This window comes from Xenopus laevis, chromosome 1L, assembly GCF_017654675.1.
Source record: "Xenopus laevis strain J_2021 chromosome 1L, Xenopus_laevis_v10.1, whole genome shotgun sequence".
Classification (NCBI taxonomy): Eukaryota; Metazoa; Chordata; class Amphibia; order Anura; family Pipidae; genus Xenopus; species Xenopus laevis.
Genome location: NC_054371.1, coordinates 142,510,451 through 142,534,450, shown reverse-complemented (window position 1 = coordinate 142,534,450; position 24,000 = coordinate 142,510,451). Strand labels below are relative to the sequence as shown.

General features: G+C 38.7%; 1 protein-coding gene across 8 annotated transcripts in view; it reads right to left on the bottom strand.

Annotated features, from left to right (window-relative positions):
* The window catches only part of pcsk5.L (proprotein convertase subtilisin/kexin type 5 L homeolog), a 237,696-nt gene extending 229,871 nt beyond the window's left edge, over nt 1-7,825 (bottom strand). For 2 of the 8 annotated variants that reach the window (XM_041582247.1, XM_018248758.2), the window contains exon 1: nt 7,082-7,765. In XM_041582247.1, the coding sequence (XP_041438181.1) occupies nt 7,082-7,261 (180 nt within the window). In that variant the 5' untranslated portion in view covers nt 7,262-7,765. 8 annotated transcript variants of the gene reach the window in all.
* Nucleotides 7,826-24,000: the final 16,175 nt, after the last annotated feature.

Below are 24,000 nucleotides of genomic sequence, written 5' to 3'. Positions count from 1 at the left end.
TGTAGAGCTGGATTGTCAGATATACAGGTAGAAACAATAGAATTCTACCTGTATCTGACAATTCAGCACTAACAGTGGCCGTTATTCGGATGCCTTCAAAGGTGTACAATCAAAATTTTCCAGCCTGCTGGATTGACGAGCCGACCAATATCCAAGTCTTCTGCTGATATTATACGGCTCGTCTCCCACTATACATGCACCAAATATCGCACAAAAATGTGTTTTGTACTATATTATCTGTGCGTCTATGACAACTTTTACTGGTGAAAAGCAGATAAAGGGCTATAGATTGTCCAATGCTTCTAGTCTTTTGTCACTTCTAATATCCTTAACTCTTGACCCAGGTTAGGTTTTATATTCATATTTTTTTACATTTTGCTATAGCTTTGGTAATCCACTAATGAAAATATTTTAGTGGGGCAAACAGTTGTGATGTTTGCAACAGTAACTAAGGGGTGAAAAAAACTGAAAATCTCAAATGTGCAATTTAAGAAAAAGTTTAAAAACTTGAATTAGAAAATAGGTTGATATTTGAAGTCTCATTGAGTTCTACGTGAGCTTATCGATGTATTTTTTATTTGAATTTGAGGTTTTTCTGCTTAACAAATCTTGAAAACTGAGCTTCAGAAACTTAAAAATGTTAGATGTTGTACCGTGTTGAAAAAAATGCAGAAAATGTAAAGTTTAGTGATACCTTTTATTGGCTAACTGAATAAGTAACAACTGCAAACTTTCAGAGCACACAGGCCCCTTTGCCAGGCAAAATACAAACGAAAGCTGAAAAGGCACATTATATATAATGTTAGATCACTGAAAAAAAAAAGGGTTTATGGGCAATAAATTAGAAAGTTATAAGTTATCTCTGTCGATCTGTAACTTTCTCATGTTTTGCCCATAAACCCTTTTTCAGTGATCTAACAGTATATATAATGTGCCTTTTCAGCTTTCATTTGTATTTTGCCTGACGAAGGGGCCTGGGTGCTCCAAAAGCTTGCAATTGTTACTTATTCAGTTAGCCAATAAAAGGTTTCACCAAACTTTACATTTTCTGCAAACTTAAAAATATAATTTGTGTATTTGTCACAGAAAAACTTCAAATTTGAATGTCGATAAATCTGTCCTTAAATCTCCACCACCTTTGTAAATGCAAAATACCATCCAGGGATGCTTGTGTGATTTTCTCCCTGAAAAATGCACACAGACAATGCATACATTGACAACTGTTTTAAAATAAAGCTAGATGCCACCCATTGTTAGCTTCAACACAATAGCACAGAAAAGGACTTCACAATGTACATTTGGTACAAGTGTTGGACTAGAATAAAGCTGGTCACGCATGGGATGATTCCTGTGTGATCTAATTGTTTGGCTGAAGGTTGAATGATCACCAAATGAAAGGTAACTGGATCACTGAGGTCTTTTCATCGGCATAGGGAGGGGGTAATACACCAAAAAGATTTACAACTCTTAAGGCCCCCATACATGGGCAACTGTCGGCAATTTATTGGTCCGTATGTGGGGCCATCTGATGGGTGTCCGCAATTGATATCTGGCCAAAAATCGGGCAGGGTAAAAAATCCTGTCCGCTCCTATTGCCTCCATTCAGGAGGCACAAATTTGAAATTCGACCAATCAAAATTTATTTATAAACGATTAATAACTGAAATGACCCAAAAACTCATATTGAATTCGATCAAACTCGATTCAAGTATTTTCTCCAAAAAAAACTTGAATGCCAGGAAGGCTGCAAACATCTCCAAATTAATCCCTGGACCTCTGCCATTGACTTAAACAGCAATTCGGTAGGTTTTAGGTGGCGAATAGTCAAATTCTAATTCTTAAAGGACCAGAGTATGATAAATCTAGAAAATCTAATTCGAATTTCTTAAAAAACTCTAATTGAATTTGGATAACTACCTAGTCGAATGACAGTTTTGTCCATAAAAAAAATTAGAATTTTCAATATGACCCTTGATAAATCTGCCCCTTAGTACACCAAAGTAGACATCTTTATGCTGTGGGCACATGAGCTAAAGGCTCCACTGTGATCACCCTGCATTCTTTTTGCAGGCTGAGAGAACCAGAATTGCACGTGTCCCTGCTCCATTTAAATGATATTCTCCTGCGTGCACTCACATGCAGTGGAGCAGATGCGGAGGTCAGCCCAAATACACGAAAGAGACATCTACAGGCCGACCTCCGCTCCACTGAGTGTGTACAAGCACTTAATGTGGATTGACAGCTTAGGTCTAGGCTTAGCCAATAGGTGATTTCCTGCAAGAATGTTGTGTATAGTAAGTAATTTGTTGCATCTACAATTCTGACATGATAATTGGGCTCAGATGCCTGTCCAGTCTAATGTGATACTGTATATTTGCAGTGTAGCTAACCCAGGCATAAAGGGGCCCATAGATTGTCTGATCTAATATTGTGGCCACACACATGAATGACCTCATGGTAAATGATCTATTCATAAGAAGAGATGTGGGCCCTTTTGAATTTTCAGGTTATTCAATGAGCACCCACACAAACATAAACACACACTGAGGCTTACAACTGTAAAATGTACCCAATGACTTACCAAACACATATACAAGCCAATGTAGGCTTGATCAAATTTTCTATTTTGAGTGATATTGATAGTGTTTGAGGGCCCTGCAAAAAAGGCCCATGAGGTTGAAAACAATCAAATAGGCAAAACGTGTTATTTCTCGCACCGTCTGATGGACCTGTCATTGCCTGCATTTGCAGGACTTTAGATACAAGTGCAGTTTGTTAAGGGGAACCAAAAATTGCTTCAGTACCATCCCATAGGGCACAGAACACCAAGGACAAACCCGCTTACGTAAGGCTCTTCCACAAAACACTAGCATAGTATTGATTTATACCTTGTCTGCCTTGATGATCATGGGACAATACTGCAGACTGACACATTTAGCATGACATTGATGCCCAAGCACCTCATGGCATTTAGCTTTCTGGGGCTCCCATCACTCTCTACAGTCTACACAATCATATACTTTACATTTGAGTTGTGAATTTTTCCATTCCCTTATAGAAGCCGGTGGCAACCAATATACTCATCAACGCAAACCAAGACTAACCTCACACAAATTGCATGTAACTGCAGATATGGATTTCCATGGTGTGGTATGGGCTCCCACACCCAACCCAACAGTCAGATTTGTGCAATTTGGCCCAATGTGCATTCTCAAGTTGGCCACAGGTTGGTGGTAATCTCAAATGGACAAATCTTAGCATTTGTCCTGAAGCTGTTTGTTGTATCTGAGTAAAAAGTTTAACTATAGAGTTATCAACACCAGTCAACAGGATCATGTTGAGTCCCAGTATTCAAGGCATGTTGCACTTGCTGCAAAACCCACTGTTCATCTACAATTTTTGCAGTTCATCACCCCTTTTTCTGTGCAGCAATGGAGAATGCCTAAATGAACACATAACTATTACAGAAATACTAGGTAAATAGGTTGGATAGGTAAAGATTGGGGAGAGAATGGATTATAACACCTCATATTCAAATCGGAGTTTCAAAAAGCTCTACATAGTAGAATTATTGCCCTTTGAGTGGTAAGTGAGCATTTCCAATTTATTTACAAAATTGTTTGGAGAGGTATTTTTTCTAAAACTTTGCGAGGAACAAAACCATTTTGACATAATACATTAATTAATATAAGCTATATTTAATGTTGAATATAAAAGTTGAATTCTTTACTCTCTGTTTTCTTCATGTACTTTTATGTGTAAGCCATACCTTACTCAGATCTGTTCAGCTTCACAAGCTCATCTCATGTGTCCTCATTGACATAAATATTTAAATCATTTATTGTCATTCTGTCAATACCATGCATATAAGAAAGATATTCTGGTGTACTATAACAAGGACAAAAAAACCCAGAAAATGATAAATAGACAGGCCAAAACCACAAGTGACGAGAGACCTTGTGAGATGTACTTTGAGATATCCAACACCACACAGAATAAATGACCAGTGAATTCTAAGAACTGTTGAGCAATTCAGGTTCACATTATCCACATTAGGTGCATTGGAAAGATTAGCTAATACTACAATTGTTACTGTTTATAAGGAGGAAGATGTATTCTTTGCTGGTGTACAATAGCAGGAAAGTACAAAGAATTGTATATTAATACAATGTTATAGATGAAGTCATTCCACAACATAATCTTGATTGGGCGCTTGATGCATGCCTTTGCTGAATGCTGCAGTCAATTGTTCCGAATGATCACAGCTACAGTTGAAGAAAAAAGTTGGCGGTTGGGGCCACAACTCAGCACTGTACATTATATAAACCAAAGATGTCTGGCCAGAAACCCTATAGTTGTTGAGATACAACTCACAGTACTCTAATGAACAGCAATGTTCTCCCCCAAGGGTTTTTCTATGGGTAATACCCCAAAACTGTCCCCTGTGAGCCATATCAGGTAGTTTATGACTGAAAGCAATAAGTGATAAGTTTAAGTTTGCCAGGTGCAGCAACATAGAAGCATGTTATGACCACACTTGTGGGGCTTATTGCAATTATATATAGGAGCATAGTCTTGGCCAGATGTTAAAAGTCATGAAGAAGGCGGCAGTAGGAGACAACCAAAGAGAAATGCCCCCCCCCCCCCAAAATATATTTTAATGGCTTCCCTTTTTTTTGAGCCTTTCCAATTTTAAAATCAGGCAGATGACTGCCACATAAGCTTTGCTGCTGGAAACAAACTCAAAACTGGCAGTTTCCAAATTTATTCGCTGGTGGCGAATCGTGTGAATTTGTCGCAAATTCGCCCATCACTAATGACAAGTGAATTTTTAATAAACTGGGTACACAGTTATCAGCACTTAGATGTTGAATATGGTAACTGCCATCTACAGTAGGTCAGCAGGAAGAGGAAACATAACAAGTTGGCCTTCAGATCTCTGACTGAGGTTATAAGAAGGATGAAACTATGCTGGAATGCTGGAAGGAAAGTTCATAGAACACTTACATCATTAGAGCTGGAGGTGCTCTGGCGTTCATACTGATTATTAAAACCATATTTTACACACAAAAGGCACAGCTTCAGTTATAGTAATTATCGTATTATGACGTAGTTATTTCAGAAATAAAGATTGATTCTGTTATTAAAAGCAAAGTAATTTTGCCAATTAAAAGAGACCAAGCAACCAGATATGTTGTAAGCTATAAACAGAGAATCTGGCGGGATCCAGTGGGTCAGAACATTACAAACGCATTAAATCGATTGAGCTTGTCCTACTGATAATAACATCATAATACGCAGCTGTGGATAAGGCAATTCTGTCTGTAGTAACATGGAGTTGTCCAACCCTGAGATATCCAAATTTCAATATACAGCCCAGTAGAAGTTACTGAATGATGAACTGGTGTGATGGGGAGGTGCTGAAAACTAACCTGTCCTTTATGTGTATTTTGTTCAAACACTTTCATGTGTTAATGGAGAATTGCCTTGATGGGAAAGGGGGTGGAAGCTAGAGAAAAAAAAATGTTTTTGTTTCAGCAGGAAGTGCTTACCAGGTGTCACTATGTTAACCCTTGTATTTCCAAACCACTTTAGCTTTGCTCTTTGGTTGGGTGCAGGGTACAGCACACCCCCACCCTTTTAGTTTTCTGCCATGTTTTTCTTTTCTGCAAGAGGTATCAAAGTTCATGCTATGTACTTTCAATCCATGTTGCAGGACACGATTCAACAATATACAAGATGAAAGACCTGCCACAGTCTAAACACAATTTACATGGTTCTCTTTGATTATTGTCCTTCTATTTTCTCTTCCGATCATGGGAATTGCCAAAAACATGAAAGAGAACTGGGATCAGATGCTAATGACTGCCATTTAGAATGCCTGTATCGGTAAGGCATGGGAAGTGTCAAGGCTATTTAATGAAAATGTTGATCCCAACTTCCAAGTTTTTCCAAGCAACGGATAAGAGGGATAGGGGGACAACCACATTTGCGTCAGCACAGGAGGCAGACAATCTACACTTATCTTTTATGTTGTCACATTTCCGACCTCAAGAAAATCTGTTGTTTGTTCTACTGCTGTTCACCTGCTTTATGAAGGCTAGATGTAAAAGGTCCCTACGTTAATAAGGGAAAAGCCTTATTTGGTTTCATCAAACGCATCCCTGAGAAATGAAGGCACTAAGGGGTTTATCTAATGACAGATTCCAGAGAATATGCAGTCACTGGCTTCCCAAATACTAGATCAGACTGACTGGCACTTAAATAGTTACCCGATAAATGGATAAAGCATCTCCCACAATAAAGACCATTAACTCCCTCGCTGCCAGAAAGCCACTCAGCATATCCAATTTATTTCTGCCTCTGCGTGACCCACAGAGCATTACAGCCACACAACTAAAGAGCTTAAGTTTCATTGCCATGAAATGGCCACCGATAGATCGGCCCATTACTCGGAAACTCTTTGCCACACACATCATTAAATAACACACTCAGCAGGGAATCCTCCTGCAGCAATTTGCCCTGCAACATTCTTGCCTTGTTTATTATGATAGTAGCAGCTGACAGGGAGTCCCCTCTGCTGTTCCTTGCAATCCATTCCATGTGTGGGTACTCGAGCACAAGCAATTCATTGCAGGATGAGAATAATAAACATGGCATGAGTGGAATGATATTGAGATATATATATATATATATATATATATATATATATAAAATACACATGTGTGCAGCTGCTGGCAGGCGCATTCACATGAGGGACATGCACTGTACATAACCTGTGGATTTGCAGAGCTCTCCAGTGAATGTCAATTCCCAGTGCAAACAGCACAGGCACATTATAAACACACGCTATTCACACAGGGCATACACATACCTATGAGGAGACTAAGCCCAGAGTTAAACTCCCCTCAGTAACATAGCTCATTTACACCTGAACCCATCATGAAACTATAAGGTCTGGGCAAGAAAAGTTAAATACCCCCCCCCCCCTTAAACGAATGGAGAGGCCAGCATTAGCCATTCCAGAGCAGAGGAAGAGTGCATATGAATAGGCAGCGGGGGGAGTGCAGCAGGGGATTACCTGTCCCATGTTGATGTATCCGTACTTGCTCGCTATCCTGTTGGCTTCGGTTTCCCCCCCTGCTATCCTCACAGCCCAGTGGTTAGTGAACATGCGAGGCCGGCACGGTGGTATCAGGATTCCCAGCAGCAGCAGCAGCACAGTCACGGCGAGGAGCGGACATGTCCCAGAGAGACACATACTTGCAATGTTGCGCCCCCGCTCTGTCCCTTACAAACAAGGTCCGCTGTTATTCCAGGAAGGGGGAGGGCAAACTCGGACAGGTGAGGGCGAATTGTAAGGTTGGCAGGGCAAAGCTGCTGAGTAAAGTTTCCGGGAGCTGAAGGTGGAAGAGGTAGAAGATACTTGTACTAGTCTCTCGCTTTGCACTTTGACTCCAGTCTCCAGTGCTAACGGGCTTGTCTTTTGCTCCAACTCCACAGTCCTGGGTGCCAATGGCAGGGTGAGAGTCCTCCCCCGCTCCGTCCGGACACTCTGTGCCGTCCCTTCTCACTGTATTAACGTTGGAGTGTGAGTGGGAAAAGGCAGCTCGCTCTCTTCCCTTCTCTGCATAAATGACTGCCCCACTTCCCTTGCTCTCCTCCCGTCCGAAGCTAGCGGCACCCAGATGGGAAAGGGAGGCGGAGCCTTGCAGCCTCTCGGCCCGCCCACTCTCGTTACTATGCGCCTCCTCCTCATACACGCACACGCCACTAAGCAGTGTGGAGAAATTCCCTCACCTAGACCTGCTGCCACACCACGAGCATCCCTTTGCTGGGCTTCTAGAAAATAGTCTTGCTACATCGCTGCTAAATCAGTACTTAAATATAATCTTCACCCAACTGTACCGAGACACGTGAATATGCTGCTCCACTTTGATTTTGCTGCTTATCTAATACTCGCGAGTCTCATTGCTCACATCAGGGCCGTCATTAGAAATCACAGCCCGTACAACAACATTTTTGGGGGCTCTGGGCCCCGCCCGCACTGGCACCCAAGCCCCACCCCATAACCCGTCCACTCCACATCACAGTTGAAACACCACACAGACATCAGCGCTAAAAAAGTAACTGCCCGCACACAAGTTATAAAAAGCTATTGGTGGTCAGGGCCCCCTTATAAGTTAAAAAAAAACATTGGCGCCAGGGCCCCCCATAAAAGTTTTTTAAAAAAACATTGTTGCCAGGGCCCCCTTTACAAGTTAAAAAAAATTGGGGCCCCAAAATTTTTTTTAAAAAAAAAAATATAGGTGGCAGGGGCCTATAGAATATTAAAATAATACATTGGTGACCAGGGGATTAAAAAAAAACCCCTCAAACTGGTGTTCAGTAGAATTGAACTCAAGGCTTCAGGACTTCAACTTCACCTCCTTTCGTGACTTCGGGTCTTTTCGCCGCTTCAGGACTTCAATTTCGGCTGTTTTCGTGACTTCAGGTCTTTTCGCCGCTTCGGGACTTTGGCTTCGGCTGTTTTCATGGCTTCGGGTCCTTCGGCTGTTCGGCTTTTTGGCATTTCCACATTTGGGACTTGCAAATTGGCGCACTGCTCTGGCTCTCGTAAACTGCAGCACTGCCGGGCCCCCCTTCATGCCCAGGCCTGGGATACTTGTCCCCCGTGTCCCCCCGTGATGGTGGCCCTGGCTCACATACAAACTAATATACAGCAAGGAAGGAAAGTTACCAGTCCACCTTTATTTCCACATACCTAGTTTCTGGGAGGAAGGGGGGAGTTGCAGAAGGAGAGCAGCTTTATGGGAAACAAGAACGGATCAAACTACTGATGCTGCCTGCAGGGGGAGCTGGCCCAGGGGAGAGAAAGAGTTTCTTCATAAATCTATCGGGAGATGGACCATTTGAAGCCACTGAGTCCTTTAAGTGCCACATAACGTACAATCTACGTCCTTTGTGTGCGCGCACTCGGCGCGTAGCAGTAGGGGGTCGGAAGGGGCCCTGGACAGTAGTCCCGGTGGGCCCCGGGCCCCCCAGTCCGACCCTGTTCTCTGCTGTTTTGTTCTTACCACACCCAAATGTCCTTCATGGGCCATCCCGAGGACTGCTGGCTTCAGTGCAGTTGGAATTACTGCCCTGTTCCCTTTAACTAAACAAACCTCTTTCCAGGGTGACAACTCTGTTCTTACTCGGTAGTATGGCTGAAGATGTCCTGGTAAAACAGATGGCCATTCTCCACCCAAGTACATTAGTTTTTCTTGAATCACTGGGTCATGCTGAGATGAGGTCACCAAATCTTGTGGTGTAACTGTGAAGACTAATGAACTGGATATCAGTGTGTCTTCTTGCTCCTGTGCAGTTTTTGTCTCCTCAGGCTTGAGGACTACACGTGACAGGTAATCTGCAACTTTATTACATTTTCCTGGTCTGTAGCAAACTTAAACATTGTGTTGATATAACGTGTCTGACCATCAGTTAATACAAGTAGGGTGATGGCCTGATCCTGATGTAGACAGCAAAGAAGTTAGGGCTTGGGGATCTGTTCTCAGGGTAAACTTCCTGCCATAAAGGAAATTATAGCACTTTTTACAAGCCCATATACAGGCCAGTGCCTCCCGCTCTCCTGCTTCATATTTTTGCTCAGCTGGAGAGGGAGCTTGAAAAGCAAAAGCAACAGGGTGCCCCACTCCATGCTGAATCTGTGATAAGACTGCACCTATGGCAATAGATGAAGCATCACAAGAGACAAATGTAGGTGCATTTGGTGAAAAATGTGCAAGGGTTGGTGCCATGATTTTCTGGATTTTCAATAAGTTGGCCTCTAATCAGATCTCGAATCTGATCCATGAATATCCTGTTAATTATATCCTTATAAAGAACCTGTATAAAAACCCTTGTCTTTTTATATGGTCATGGAACTCCTCAGTAACTTATAATATACTGGCATTTTTATTTTACAAGAGGAGGTACTTTATTCACTATATATTTTTCAGGTTATTCATGCTCTGTAATACAGTAATATTATGTTGTTTCCACTACTGATTAGATTTGTGCATGTTGTAACCTTGATGCAGCTATTGCTCCTTGTCATTCTGGATTTGTTTTCTTCTCAAAATATTTTTATAGAATCCTAAAAAAATTCACAAAGAATTCCTATCCATCAAAGAAAAAAAAGGTTACAATATTGATTTTCAAGCACTACGAATTAAGCAAAAAAGAAAATAAATTCTGGGTGCAAAATGTCAGTTTAGGTCACTTAAGTCATTCCTGTGTAGAAAAACAAGTCATTAATAAATGCCATTTTTGTCTCAAATTGCCATTTTTTTTTTAAAGAAGTCAGATTAGGAACATATGTAAATGAGCATTAAAAAGTATGTTGTGTTAAATTTCCCTTTGGTAGAATAGATAAAACATCAGGCACCTTGTGATTTTTAGATGGGAAATTGTTTTGCAAAAATATTCTTAGACAGGGCTGCCACTTTCAAAAGGAATTATAATTGCAGTGATTTGGAATATAGTTTTTTTTAGGTAATTTAAGGTTACTACAGGTATGGGATCCCTTATCTGGAAACTTGTTATCCAGAAAGTTCTGAATTATGGGAAGGCCATCTCCTACAGACTCCATTTTAAGCAAAAAAATCTAATTTAAAAAAAATTTCTTTCTTTCATCTTTGTAATATTAAAACAGTACATTGTACTTGATCCTATTTGAGCTGCACAAATCCATATTGGTGGCAAAATAATATTATTGGGTTTATTATAGATTAGTTTATAATTAGCAGATTTAAGGTATGTCGAGCCAAATTACAGAAAGACTTCTTATCCGGAAATCCCCAGGTCCCAAGCGTTCCTGATAATAGATCCTGTACCTGTATAAGTCCACTACAACTTTAAAGAAATAAAAGCATTGAATATTTGAATGGCAAAAGTGGTCAAAAGCAGCAAATGCCCTTCTCCTGTTCAATGCCTATTATTTAAAGGGCAATAAAACATTGACACCTGCATAAAAATATATATATAAAAAAAACTATAAGTATTTTCCAAAAGAAGAAAATTCTCAAAGAAACACTGCCAGAACTATTGCTAATTAAAAAAGGTGTCTAAAAACACCACATTTCTAGGCATTGCTGCTTTAAAAAGAGCGACCATACACGTCTTCATAAAAATCCAGCAGAAAAGTAAGCAGAAAATGGGAAAATTCTGGGGGAAAGTTCATACATCACATTTTTAATGCGTGTTTTTCCAGAGCAACTTTTGCCAGAATATACCTGCTGCTTGAATTTTTCCCATTGGATTTTGCAAGGTCTGAAGTGGTGTCAAATCTGGCGATTGGAGGGGGGGTAAAATAAAACACACACTTTGATAGATTCATAATTTGTTTACACTGGTTTTTAGTGTAAATCGTTTACATTGCATGAGAAATAGGCTCCTATGTGTACAGTACCAGCAACTTGTTTTTTCTTGTTGTTGAGGGGTGAAAATATTACAGCATTCAAGATTAAAGGGATACTCTTATGGGAAATAAACATTTTTTTTCAAAATTAATCAGTTAATAGTGCTGCTCCAGCAGAATTCTGCACTGAAATCCATTTCTCAAAAGAGCAAACAGATTTTTTATATTCAATTTTGAAATCTGACATGGGGCTAGACATATTCTCAATTTCCCAGTTGCCCCAAGTCATGTGACTTGTGCTCTGATAAACTTCAACCACTTTTTACTGCTGTACTGCAAGTTGGAGTGATATCACCCCCCTCCCTTTCCCCCCCCCAGCAGCCAAACAAAAGAACAATAGGAAGGTAACCAGATGACAGCTCCCTAACACAAGATAACAGCTGCCTGGTAGATCTAAGAACAACACTCAATAGTAAAATCTCATGTCTCACTGAGACACCGTCAGTTACATTGAGAAGGAAAAACAGCAGCCTGCCAGAAAGCATTTCTCTCCTAAAGTGCAGGCACAAGTCACATGACCAGGGGCAGCTGGGAAATTGACAAAATGTCTAGCCCCATGTCAGATTTCAAAATTGAATATAAAAAAAATCTGTTTGCTCTTTTGAGAAATGGATTTCAGTGCAGAATTCTGCTGGAGTAGCACTATTAATTGATGCGTTTTGAAAAAAACATGTTTTCCGATGACAGAATCCCTTTAAGCGCCAAGTGTTAAAAGACACAAGAGAAAGGGGGATCTCTGCCTTGTAAAGCTTTGAATGCAATATCAGGGAACCTCATTTGACCTCCGCCAATGGCAATTTATTTGGCACTGCTTATACCTTTTACAATTTTTTCAAACTGGTAAAATTGTATTTTCATTATATTGACAACTTGGTCTTTGTCTGACAGGTCTCACTGAAGATATGTCTAGATAGGGTTGGCTAGGCTGCGGTTAGCCAGCAGCCGGAAGTTTCCGGCACCAGGTGGTGGCAGCAAGTGAACAAACGTTGTGGGGCAGCAAGGGGCCCACAAAGTGGGAGGGGGCCTCCATGGCTGAGGTGATGGTGCCTGGTGGGCCTCAGATACTCCAATTTTTTTTTTCAACATTTTATTCAGTCCTGAAATACCAAAATAAACTATTAATTGCCTGGATTTTTCTTTTAGATATAGCAGGAAGTAAAGTTTAAAGTAAGCTTGCTGACTGCGATAACTTAAGGTGGCCATACACGGGCAGATTAAAGCTGCCGATATCGGTCCATTAGACCGATTCGGCATCTTATCTGCCCAGTGGGCGCTCCCGACGGGTCCTCCCTATTGATATCAGGCCAAAAATCAGCCAGATATCGATCGGTCAAGTTTGATTTTTTTTTACAATCCAGGACCGCATCAGCTAGTTGATGCGTTCCTGCAACCCGTCGGAGCCCATTCGTAGAATTGTAATCAGAACGTTGGCCACCTTTACTTCATGGTTCAAGTCTTCATCCTTTTATCCTTTTTACAGGGTCTTCCAAAATCACAGCTTCTCCTTTTTTTTAGAGGATGTTTGGCCTTTATTTGTAGTGTTCATGCTTGCCTACCACAGGTGATTGCCTCAAATTGCAACTACATGCAATGTCTAAGCTGAGTGGGTCTACAAAAGTTATGACAAAAGTAAACAGCTAATTCTGGTAAGCATGGAATACTTTTTATATATACGTTAAGTACTTGCTCGCCCTCCTATCAACACACGTATATATGCAGTTTTTAATTATGTGCAGAAAATCTTTGTGCATACAACCTTCATTGAATATACTTTCCCTTCATGGAATTTAAAGTAAGGTTGTAGCCTAGTTGCATAAAATTCATTGTACTGAATGAATTACATATATAGATCTTATCTTGCATTCTCCCCTTCAATTTCATAATATCATTAAAGCTGCAAGATGACCACTGTTGCCAATCTTTCCTCACTTTCTAGCCCTCAGGATAAGTACCATATAAAGCTTGAAGCAAAGGCAGGAGGTTCAATTTATACTAGAACTATGGAATACTTTGGATTTTTACCCCCTTACTGTTAAAGGGAATTTACACCCAGAAACCATTTTCATAAAAAAAAAGTGCAAGTCCAATATAAATTGAATAAAAAGTTTTAAAATTATTTGACTTACCTGTGTCCTGTGCAGTGTTGTGAGCATTCTGGAATAAAATAACTCCATGAAGAATTCTGTAAGTTCTATTCTGTGTTGGCCAGTATTTTGTATTTTTAAAGGATATACTACATAATCTTCCCCTGCATGCAGACATCTATCCTAACTGCACAAATGTGCTTCATTTGACAAGAATGGCCTGAGGCAGCTTTAACAATCCTCTACTGGTATTTGTTTGAAAATGCTGGTATTCTCTCCCTAAAATCCAGACTGTTTTTGGCAATATTGAATTTAAACATGGACAAGCAGTAGCTGTGTGTTACATGCTGTGACAACACTTCATGATACTTCCATTCAGAAGAGTGTGTGAGAAATCACACCAGAGGGATTGTGTTAGAATATTACTCTGCATCAGTGTGAATGAGAGGGGCAAATTATGCTTGTGTCTGTTTGTGACTATGGAAGGCAAATTCACTTGTTTAATAAGGTCTGGAGGGACCAACTCGGCAGAACGACTGTGATAGAAACGTGTATTGGTATTCCAGTAGAGACATACTGAGATATATCTTGGTATATAGGCACAATATTTCCATGCTTGGCATTGCCAATAAATTCATGTCCTACAAATCTCTCACACCTGGCAGCACGTTAACCCCTAGATAGCTCTAGTCTCAAATTTTGATAAATCTTCCCCACTGTGTTTTTAACATAAACATCTTTATAAATGTTATATCTTTATATTTCTTTTAAAAAAAATATAAAGAGATAAATATGCACTCTCTTTATGTAAATTACCTTTAAATAGGGCTTGAATGGAAGTGCTGATCAAAGCTGACTGCAAGAAGTATCACAATTAGCCAGTCTGGAAAATGGCAGATGTACTTACAAAAACTGTACAACATTGACCTCCGCTGGAAGGAGGTCATGCTACAACATTGTGCCGGTCTCCAGCACAAGAGGATGAGCAAGGTAATATACTAAGTTTCCTAGATTGTAACATTTTTACTGTACTGTGCAATGAAATAGTATTATTGCAAATATCCATAATAAATGCCACAATAAACTTGATTTGAATTTTTATAGGAATAGTGATATCAAAACTATATTAGCATGTTACCTATTTCCTGAAGGGAAAAAGTGATACAGAGGGTTCTTGTATCCAACAATTTCCTATACAAAGCATGCTTGTTTTATTGAGTTTTTGTTGTTTTGTAGCTTCAATGAGTTCCCAATTTCTCGGAAGAATTTTATGTGCTTTTGGCCATTTTATGTAGCCAAACGTTAATTTTAATTCAGTTTATGTCCTTAATTTTAGGTCCTACAAATTGGAAGTTTTTCCCATGTGTATAATTCTGAAAATTTACAATGTTAACCCTAGTCCTTTGAGTAACATAATACAGAGACTGTAGTGTTTTTGTTTCTTTTTTATGCATTTGTCAGGAGAAATAGAAGTGCAACAGTGTAATACTAAAGTATTTGTTTTTGAAACTGAAGACCTTTGTTGGCTTACATACATTATATAGCCCTAATACAATTTCTCCTCTGCTTTTGAGGCTTTTTATAACCAGCATAAACAATGGTTACATTGATACAATAGTCAAAAATAAAATTTGTTGTTATACCTATTGACATTAAGGGGCAGATGTATGAAGGGTCGAATATCGAGGGTTAATTAACCCTCGATATTCGACTAGGAACTAAAATCCTTCGACTTCGAATATCGAAGTCGAAGGATTTAGCGCAAATCCTACGATCGAACGATCGAAGGATTATTCCTTCGATCGAACGATTAAATCCTTTGAATCGAACGATTCGAAGGATTTTAATCCAACGATCGAAGGAATATCCTTCGATCAAAAAAACTCAGGCAAGCCTATGGGGACCTTCCCCATAGGCTAACATTGACTTCGGTAGCTTTTAGCTGCCGAAGTAGGGGGTCGAAGTTTTTTTTTAAAGAGACAGTACTTCCACTATCGAATGGTCGAATAGTCGAACGATTTTTAGTTCGAATCGTTCGATTCGTAGTCGTAGTCGAAGGTCGAAGTAGCCCATTCGATGGTCGAAGTAGCCCAAAAAACACTTCGAAATTCGAAGTTTTTTTAATTCGAATCCTTCACTCGAGCTTCATGAATCGGCCCCTAAAACTTTAGAAATGCAAACTAAACAAGACACCAGCATTTTTTTTCTAGATAAATGTATTAACAGTAAACTTTACAGTAATCAATAGATATTCTTGAAAAATGAAATGTTTTGCTTTTAAAATATCAAAAATGCCTAGTTTCTGCAGATTAAAGGCATGCAGAATATATATATATATATATTAATTAATTTTTATTTGAATCCTATGACAGCAAAAATGTATATATTTTACATAGATGCGTCATGTTTAATCTCATTTCTGTTTATCCCTGGAAACTCTGTTTATAAAATGAAGAACATGAGCCTCCTACTTTCAATTGTTGACAGATGAGTGTGTTCAAATCGCTATGACTTCACCAGCTTCCATTGGGTTTTAAAACAAAATCCATACAGCACACACCCTTCCAGTGAAAATACTTTACTTTTAGTTGAATTTGTCTGGAAAACATCAAATGTGATGCATCAAAAATACTTTAATGTGATCATCTTAATTTTTCATCACTGGTGGTTTCTATTCAGACCCACGGTGCGCTATGTCCTACTCATCTGTCCCTTGTTTTGTTTATTGATTGTGTATCTGGCAACCGAGTTCCAAGTATTTTCCCACTGGAAATTTTTGTTCTGTGAAAGTGAAAAATAGCTTTGGCCATAATCCAACTTGAGCTAAGTATTTGGTTGGATTGGGACAGAAAGTGTTGTACAAACAGCATCAACTCAGTAGTTATTTTCAAACTGGATAATTTTGCATTTGCTCATATATTCAGAGAAAGATTGTTGTGTTAATTTTACAATGTTTATAGAATATTTAAAGTTAAAGGAACACTAACCTCAAAAAATTAAAGTGACAAAGTATTTTATCTGTTATCTGCTGTGTATCCTGTGCCTTTTCTCCTTTTTCAGCTTTGAACAGCTGCCCCATGGCTATACAGCAGCTAGTTTATGTAAACTATAGTAGTCTTTCTGAAGCAAGCACTCAAATTTTACCAGTAAACAGTACATAAAATTTTTACTTTAGGACACTTTGATTTTTGGTGTTAATGTTCTTTTAAGGTGGCCATACGCAGGCCATAAGTAGTGCTATCAATTCAGTCCGGACTGAATTGCTAGCTTAATGGTATATGTATCAACTTCCTGGTTGATCTATTGGGCAGAAGGATCTACAAAAGCCCCTGTTATGATTCATTTACTGTCTGCCCCCCCCCCAGTTGGATCAGCAGTATTTGCCCACTCATGTGGTTAGCCAAAAATGAACAGATTCACCAAATTAATTATTTTTGCAGTGTATGGTTAGGTTTACTTTATTTACTATAGCAAAAAGTAAATAACTCAGTTTTAAAGTGAGGGAACTCTGATTTTCATGCAACTACAAGAGTTAGTAGTAGAAGGGACTATTCTTTGAGTATCTAAAACTATGTATCACATCCCAGATCAATATACCATTTAAATTGTGATTCATGGGTGTATTTGTATCACCATTTAATGAATTTAGCACTCACACTAATTACTAATTTAAAACAACTATGCAAGTCAGTTGCTAATCTTTATAACTCCTAATTACCATGTGTCATTTTGGTGAAGCCGATAACAATGTGATTAATAACCAAAGAATGTGTTTACACCAGTAACAGAGATTTGCTGAAAAATGCAAAATCTTTTAATAAAGCCAGTGTGTTTAATAAAACAGTTTTTAAAACCTTGAGAACACAGACAACACTCTGAAGAATTAATAACAAATTCTTCTGTACAGTTTACATTTTTATTACAATACTCTTTGCCCTAGTCTACATCAAATGATTTGGATATCACATTGTCCAAAATCATTGTATTAGCCTGAAGCTGTGGCTTAGCTTCATGTGGTTTTTAATAGCACCCCTTACCCACCCCTATATACTAATGGTGGTCCTATGCTTTTAAATATGGGCGTTGGTTTGGGCAATCTCTCTCTCTTAAAAGCCTTAACTGGCGGGGGAGGATCTAGGCTCCAGATTGAAACCAATGTTCCACAAACACTGAATACAGGTAATGCTATTATGCAGAGAATTGTCTTTTTATATTATGACCTGAGAATAAACAAGTTAGGGACCGCCATATGGGGTTTACCTTGACGTGGTATGGTGGCTTTTCAACTTTATGATCATAACTTTGTAACTAAAAAACCCCTGTTTCTGTAAACACATGCACTTGCATTTATACTGAATTGCTTATGAGACAGGGGCCCAGGGAAGTGCATTGTAAGTAGCACTTCCATTATACTTAAATATACTTTGATTTAGCCTTATGAGTGCTTCCACAACCCCCCAATTTTGTACATTGTATTAGCCTGAAGCTGTGGCTTAGCTTCATGTGGTTTTTAATAGCACCCCTTACCCACCCCTATATACTAATGGTGGTCCTATGCTTTTAAATATGGGCGTTGGTTTGGGCAATCTCTCTCTCTTAAAAGCCTTAACTGGCGGGGGAGGATCTAGGCTCCAGATTGAAACCAATGTTCCACAAACACTGAATACAGGTAATGCTATATTATGCAGAGAATTGTCTTTTTATATTATGACCTGAGAATAAACAAGTTAGGGACCGCCATATGGGGTTTACCTTGACGTGGTATGGTGGCTTTTCAACTTTATGATCATAACTTTGTAACTAAAAAACCCCTGTTTCTGTAAACACATGCACTTGCATTTATACTGAATTGCTTATGAGACAGGGGCCCAGGGAAGTGCATTGTAAGTAGCACTTCCATTATACTTAAATATACTTTGATTTAGCCTTATGAGTGCTTCCACAACCCCCCAATTTTGAACCAGAATGTAGAATACTTCTGTGACTGCATTCTATATAGTACGTAATTCAGATTTTGTGTACGAGTACACCCAGCTGTTGTACAAATGAATAATATAACAAATGAAAAAGAAACAAAGAAATCCATAACCTAAATTTGTTTGTAATAGATATCGGGGCTTGATTATTTTTTGAGAGGGGTAACTGTCCTCATACTGGTTTATTAGTAGTGTAAGAGAATCAAGTGGGATAGTTAGTTCAAAAGCTTGGCTAATAGTTTCAGTAACTTTGGACCAAATTCAGGAACATGACAAAACCATGTGCAAAAATATAGCTGGAGAGTGTTTGCATCTGGCACATTCATGAAAAATTTTGTTTCATCTTGTGGAGTCAGATATGTTAGTTGAATTGAATTATTTATTTTGTCTCTGACACTCATTAAGGATTCATAGATTGTTTTCACGATATCTGACCAGATGTCAGGGGTTAGATTGGTGATATCTGTGGCCTATTAGTTATTTATTCAGAAAGAGTAAAAAGAAGTATAGGGTTTAACTAGTAGGGAGTAAAATGGGGACAGTGTTTTTTAAACATTTCAGTGTGTATTATGTTTTCCATACTCCTTGGGATAGTATCAATAGATCTTTGTTCAAAATTAGACCAGTTTCAGCTGGGAGAGCCACTAAAGTATCTGTTTGCGTCTGGTATATAATGTGTTAACATTTTAAGAAATGTTATTAACCCCCCCCCCCCCAAAATGTGTTATTTTAAAAATCTGTCTCGCTTGTTAAGGAGAATTTTGTGTGTTGTAGTTGAACAGTAGCCCAAGGAATGCAGATGAATACTTTTTCGAGATACAACTTATTCTTTGTATACAGGTCACTTTTGGTTGATTACTTTGCTCCTCCCCCCTGGCAAATTTCCTGTGGTCACCCATGTCAGGAATTATGATGAAGGGAAGATCTCTTCCCAAACAGTAGAGCAATGTTTCACATCTGTGGCTCTTAATAAAAGACTAAGGGACATTGCTTGATGTGGTTACGTTCACATTCCTAGCCTCCATTTATTGTGAATTGCTTTAACACTATGCTAGGTGTCTAGTGAACACTGCACCACCTTTATATCTGATAAAGCAGGAGTACACAAATAGAGTTCAATACAAGATTTATTACTGCCCCATTCTTCCTTATTTCCATAAAACATTTTAGTGACAACTACTTCTGTGCTCTGCAGTTGGCTATACATTTAAGCTGCCAGCTTCTTTGGCCATGCATGGACTTTTTACCATGTCTCCCCAACATATATGTGGAGAAAAAATGGCCAGATATCTATTGGGCAGGTATGAAAAATCTAGCCAGGCGATGATCAAAGACAAAGGCTATCTCTCTTCCTGAGCATGTCGTGAATATCAGCCTTAGCAAGACATTCCATAATAAATAAATCCATGCCTCTTATACTTGAGTGATGGTCAAGGTCCTCTCTAGCTTGGTAACAGTGTTGTAAGACAAGAAAAAATGTATATTACACAGGGCTTGTGCACACCCAAAAAGCTGGACTGACCTATGTAATTATTGAATTGAGGAGTTGATAGGATTATCTATCGATATAGATGCAGAAGTATTACGTAATGTCCTTATTTTGGAAAAAAAACCTTAATTAACTACAGTAAATCAGGAGGATTCGCCACTGAAGGATATTTCAATTAAAGGGTGGTTCAATTTTAAGTTAACTTTTAGTGAGTTATAGAATGGCTAATGCTAAGGAACTTTTCAATTTGCTTTCATGTTTTCTTTTTTTTTATTGTTATTGAATTATTTGCCTTCCTCCTTTGACTGTTTCCATCTTTCAAATGGGGGCCACTGACCCCATCTTAAAACAAATGATCTGCAAGGCTACAATTTGATAGTCATCACTCATTTTTATTACTCATCTTTCTATTCGGGGCCTCTCCTATTCAAAGTCCAGTCTGTTATTCAAATCAATGCATGGCCACTAGGGTAATTTGGGCCCTAGCAACCGGATTGTAGAAATTGCAAACTGGAAAACTGCTGAATAACAAGCTAAATAACTCAAAAACCTCAGATAATAAAAGATGAAAACAGGTGAAAATTGTCTCGGAATATCATTCTCTATATCATATCAAAAGTTTATTTAAAGGTGAAAAACTCCTTTAATAAAACATGTATTTGAATTATTTGAATTTGCAACTGTAGTGGCCCCCACTGTCCCAGCCTTGATTTAATGAATCTCCTGACACTTCTCTGCTTAGATATCCTGTTCATTGTGATAGGAGCAATAGAGCTGCTCCAAGAAGTGTCTGGAGACACCTCCTGCATCAGCAACTTCAGCACAGACGTTTCAGAATGAACAGTCTTACAGTGCTAATATCATGAAAACCAAAAGACAAAAATGAACTTAAATTGCAAAAGTGCTCAGAAGAGCACTCAACAATTTTACATGCAGATATTAAAAGTAGGTATTGTTCACCTTCAATTCAATATGGGAAAAAAATAAATGAGGGCTTTTTTCACCTTGTAAACAGAAGGAAATGTTTGTATATGTGTGCTTAGACAGAAGGTATATGTGATTATCTTCATTAACATGTCTGTATGCTTCTCTGCAACGTCCAGTGACTTTTTAGGAAAAATATTAAAATAGTTATTTTGTTAATTGATTATATTAAGGAATGGTAACCATCTTTGTGTTGCATACTGAGAAAGAACTGCATTTTTTGAAACAGTTGGAAAGCATGAGGAAATGTCTGGATGTGCGGTGCAGCTTTTTTAGTTAAATCTAAATATTTCTTTGGTTGCTGACTTTGGCTCGACTCTCCAGAGTGTGTATTTGCAAAACATCAAGTTCATCTTTGTGAATGCAAACTGTATTACTCTTCTTTTGTTGTTTTCTCAGATGCCAGAATGTTCTGAAGCAAAAGGAATTGGATTGGAACACAAAAGAAAACACAATTATCTCAATGTTTTCCATGTTTTACAACAGGAAATATCAAGTCAAGTGGTCCAGTTTTTTATGCCTGAAAGGTGTGATTATAAATGTTTTGCCTGTTCAAGAGAAACTCTGAATAATTATTTTAGCTTTTACTTTTCACAAAATAACTTGTGGTACATAATCTATGCCATTGCAAAATAAACACTGAAACAAATGTAAACTCTGTAAAGTAGTATGTTAACATTCAGCTGGCCTATATATCTAGAGGAAGATTTACTAAACTTTTCAGAAGACTCTTGGCATTTAAACTGTGATGGTTTGTCTTTGTACCCAAGAACATGTGAGAGATAAGATGTTGTCAATATGGGGTTTGAGTTGATTTAGGCATAGGCTTTCAGTTTGCAGCAGAAATGAATATTTACTTTATGCAAACACTTTTTCCTCTGTGCAGATAATGTTTGCTTTGTGCATAGGTATATATAATATAGGACAGTCAATTTGAGTAGGTTTATTGCAACATATTAAGGTAACAGCATCGCCTTACACGTTTCGGGAAAACATTCCCGTATGCTACATTTTCTCAAAAGTCCTGGCAAAAAAGTACACTATTAAAGAGCAAAGCTTGAAAATGTGTAACTCTTAAATGAGGACAAATTGTTAGCACCAGTGTTGTGTTGTATTGGCTGTGCTTATACTTAACTGGCTAGAGGAAAAGTTGTTCATCCTACTTTTTTTTTTTTTTTTTTACACTAGCATCTGCATAGGCATTGGTATATTTGTGCATAGGCAAAATATGTTTTTTGAACTCATGCATCTTGACTGGTTATAGTAAAAATATTTTGTTTTTGGGCGCTTGTGCCAGTACACAGTATATATAATACAACATCTTACTGAAAAATAACTTTATTTTGCACTCCATTGTAAAGCTGGACCTAAGCATGTGCAACTATTATTTAACTATTAATATCCCCCTGGCTTGGGCTGAAAAGATGAATTACCTAAGTATTATGCTACATAGCAGACACTCCCTACCTCCCTTTGGGAGTAGAATTAATTTATTTAAAATGGTTTTCCTTTCCAAGTCTATGTATTTATACTTAAATTTTCCTGGGCCCATCTCCTATACCCTTTTTATTAAAGTCAATGGAAAATCTCTCCTCCTTTTTATGGACAGGAAAACAACTAAGATTCTTCCGGAGATCCCTAATAGCACCCTTACCATAGGACCGAAGGGGCCTTCACCTCCGTAACCTATGCTTTTATTACTTAGCTGCACAATTGTCCCACCTGCACTCTTGGTTAAAGGTGGCCATAGACTTGCAGATTTACCTGCATATCGGATGAATGAACGGACGTCCCAATCTCCCAACCTGCCACTAACCATTCAGATCAAATAAAGTAGTAAAAGAACAGATCAGACAATGTTCTGCCCCTGACAGCAACCGTACGAAAGTTTATGTCGGACAAAAGCTGGTGACAGTCTCCCACTGATATCGTCAGATCGACAATTCATGGAGAGATATTATCGGTTTTCCTTTCAAAGTCTTTGTATTTGTACTTTACAGTTCAGCAATACTTTTGAATTTGCCGAACACCACTTACTTCATATGCTTTTATTACTTAGCTGCACAATTGTCCCACCTGCACTCTTGGTTAAAGGTGGCCATAGACTTGCAGATTTACCTGCATATCGGATGAATGAACGGACGTCCCAATCTCCCAACCTGCCACTAACCATTCAGATCAAATAAAGTAGTAAAAGAACAGGTCAGACAATGTTCTGCCCCTGACAGCATTCGTACGAAAGTTATGTCCGACAAAAGCTGGTGACAGTCTCCCACTGATATCATCACATTGACAATACATGCAGAGATATTATCGGTAGCCGACAAATTTTATAACCTGTCCGATCCTCGAATGACCGATCACCATCTACACACGGCCCGAAAATCGTACGAATATAAAATTTGTACAATTAAATCTTTGCATCTATGGCCAGCTTTAGCCTTGATGCAAAAGACCCATATATGCTGTCCCACCTGGAACTGATTTTAGAATTCCTAGAATAGCATACCCTTTATGCGGACTTTTATTTTACAGACTCCCTATTGCTCTTGGCAAGAAGCTAGAAAACTTGTTAAATTAACCCCCTATTTAGTAGCCCCACACACACTATTATGGAGAAAATCCCACTTTCCTTACTTGCACAACCTAAAAGGAATTGGACTTTGTGAATAATTGAACTCTACTGTCCTTACCTCAGATTTCTGAACACAAGGTCCCCAAATTGACCAGTTTCGATATATGCAACTTAATCATGCTGTTAGCCAATTTGGATGATATTGACTTGCATACCAAACCTATCCGATTAACACTTTAGTTAGGTAGCCCAACCCTAAGAAACTAGTATCCTACCTTGAACAAGCACCTCAAAACACCCTTCCCTCCCTCTTCTTTAAAGCTTTAGCAATCTCTTTCTAACCTTATGGATGAACACTGGGGAGAAGCCACTTTCTAAATTCCACAAGAGATACATTTATAAACTTTAAAATCCTTCATCAATTCTGACTC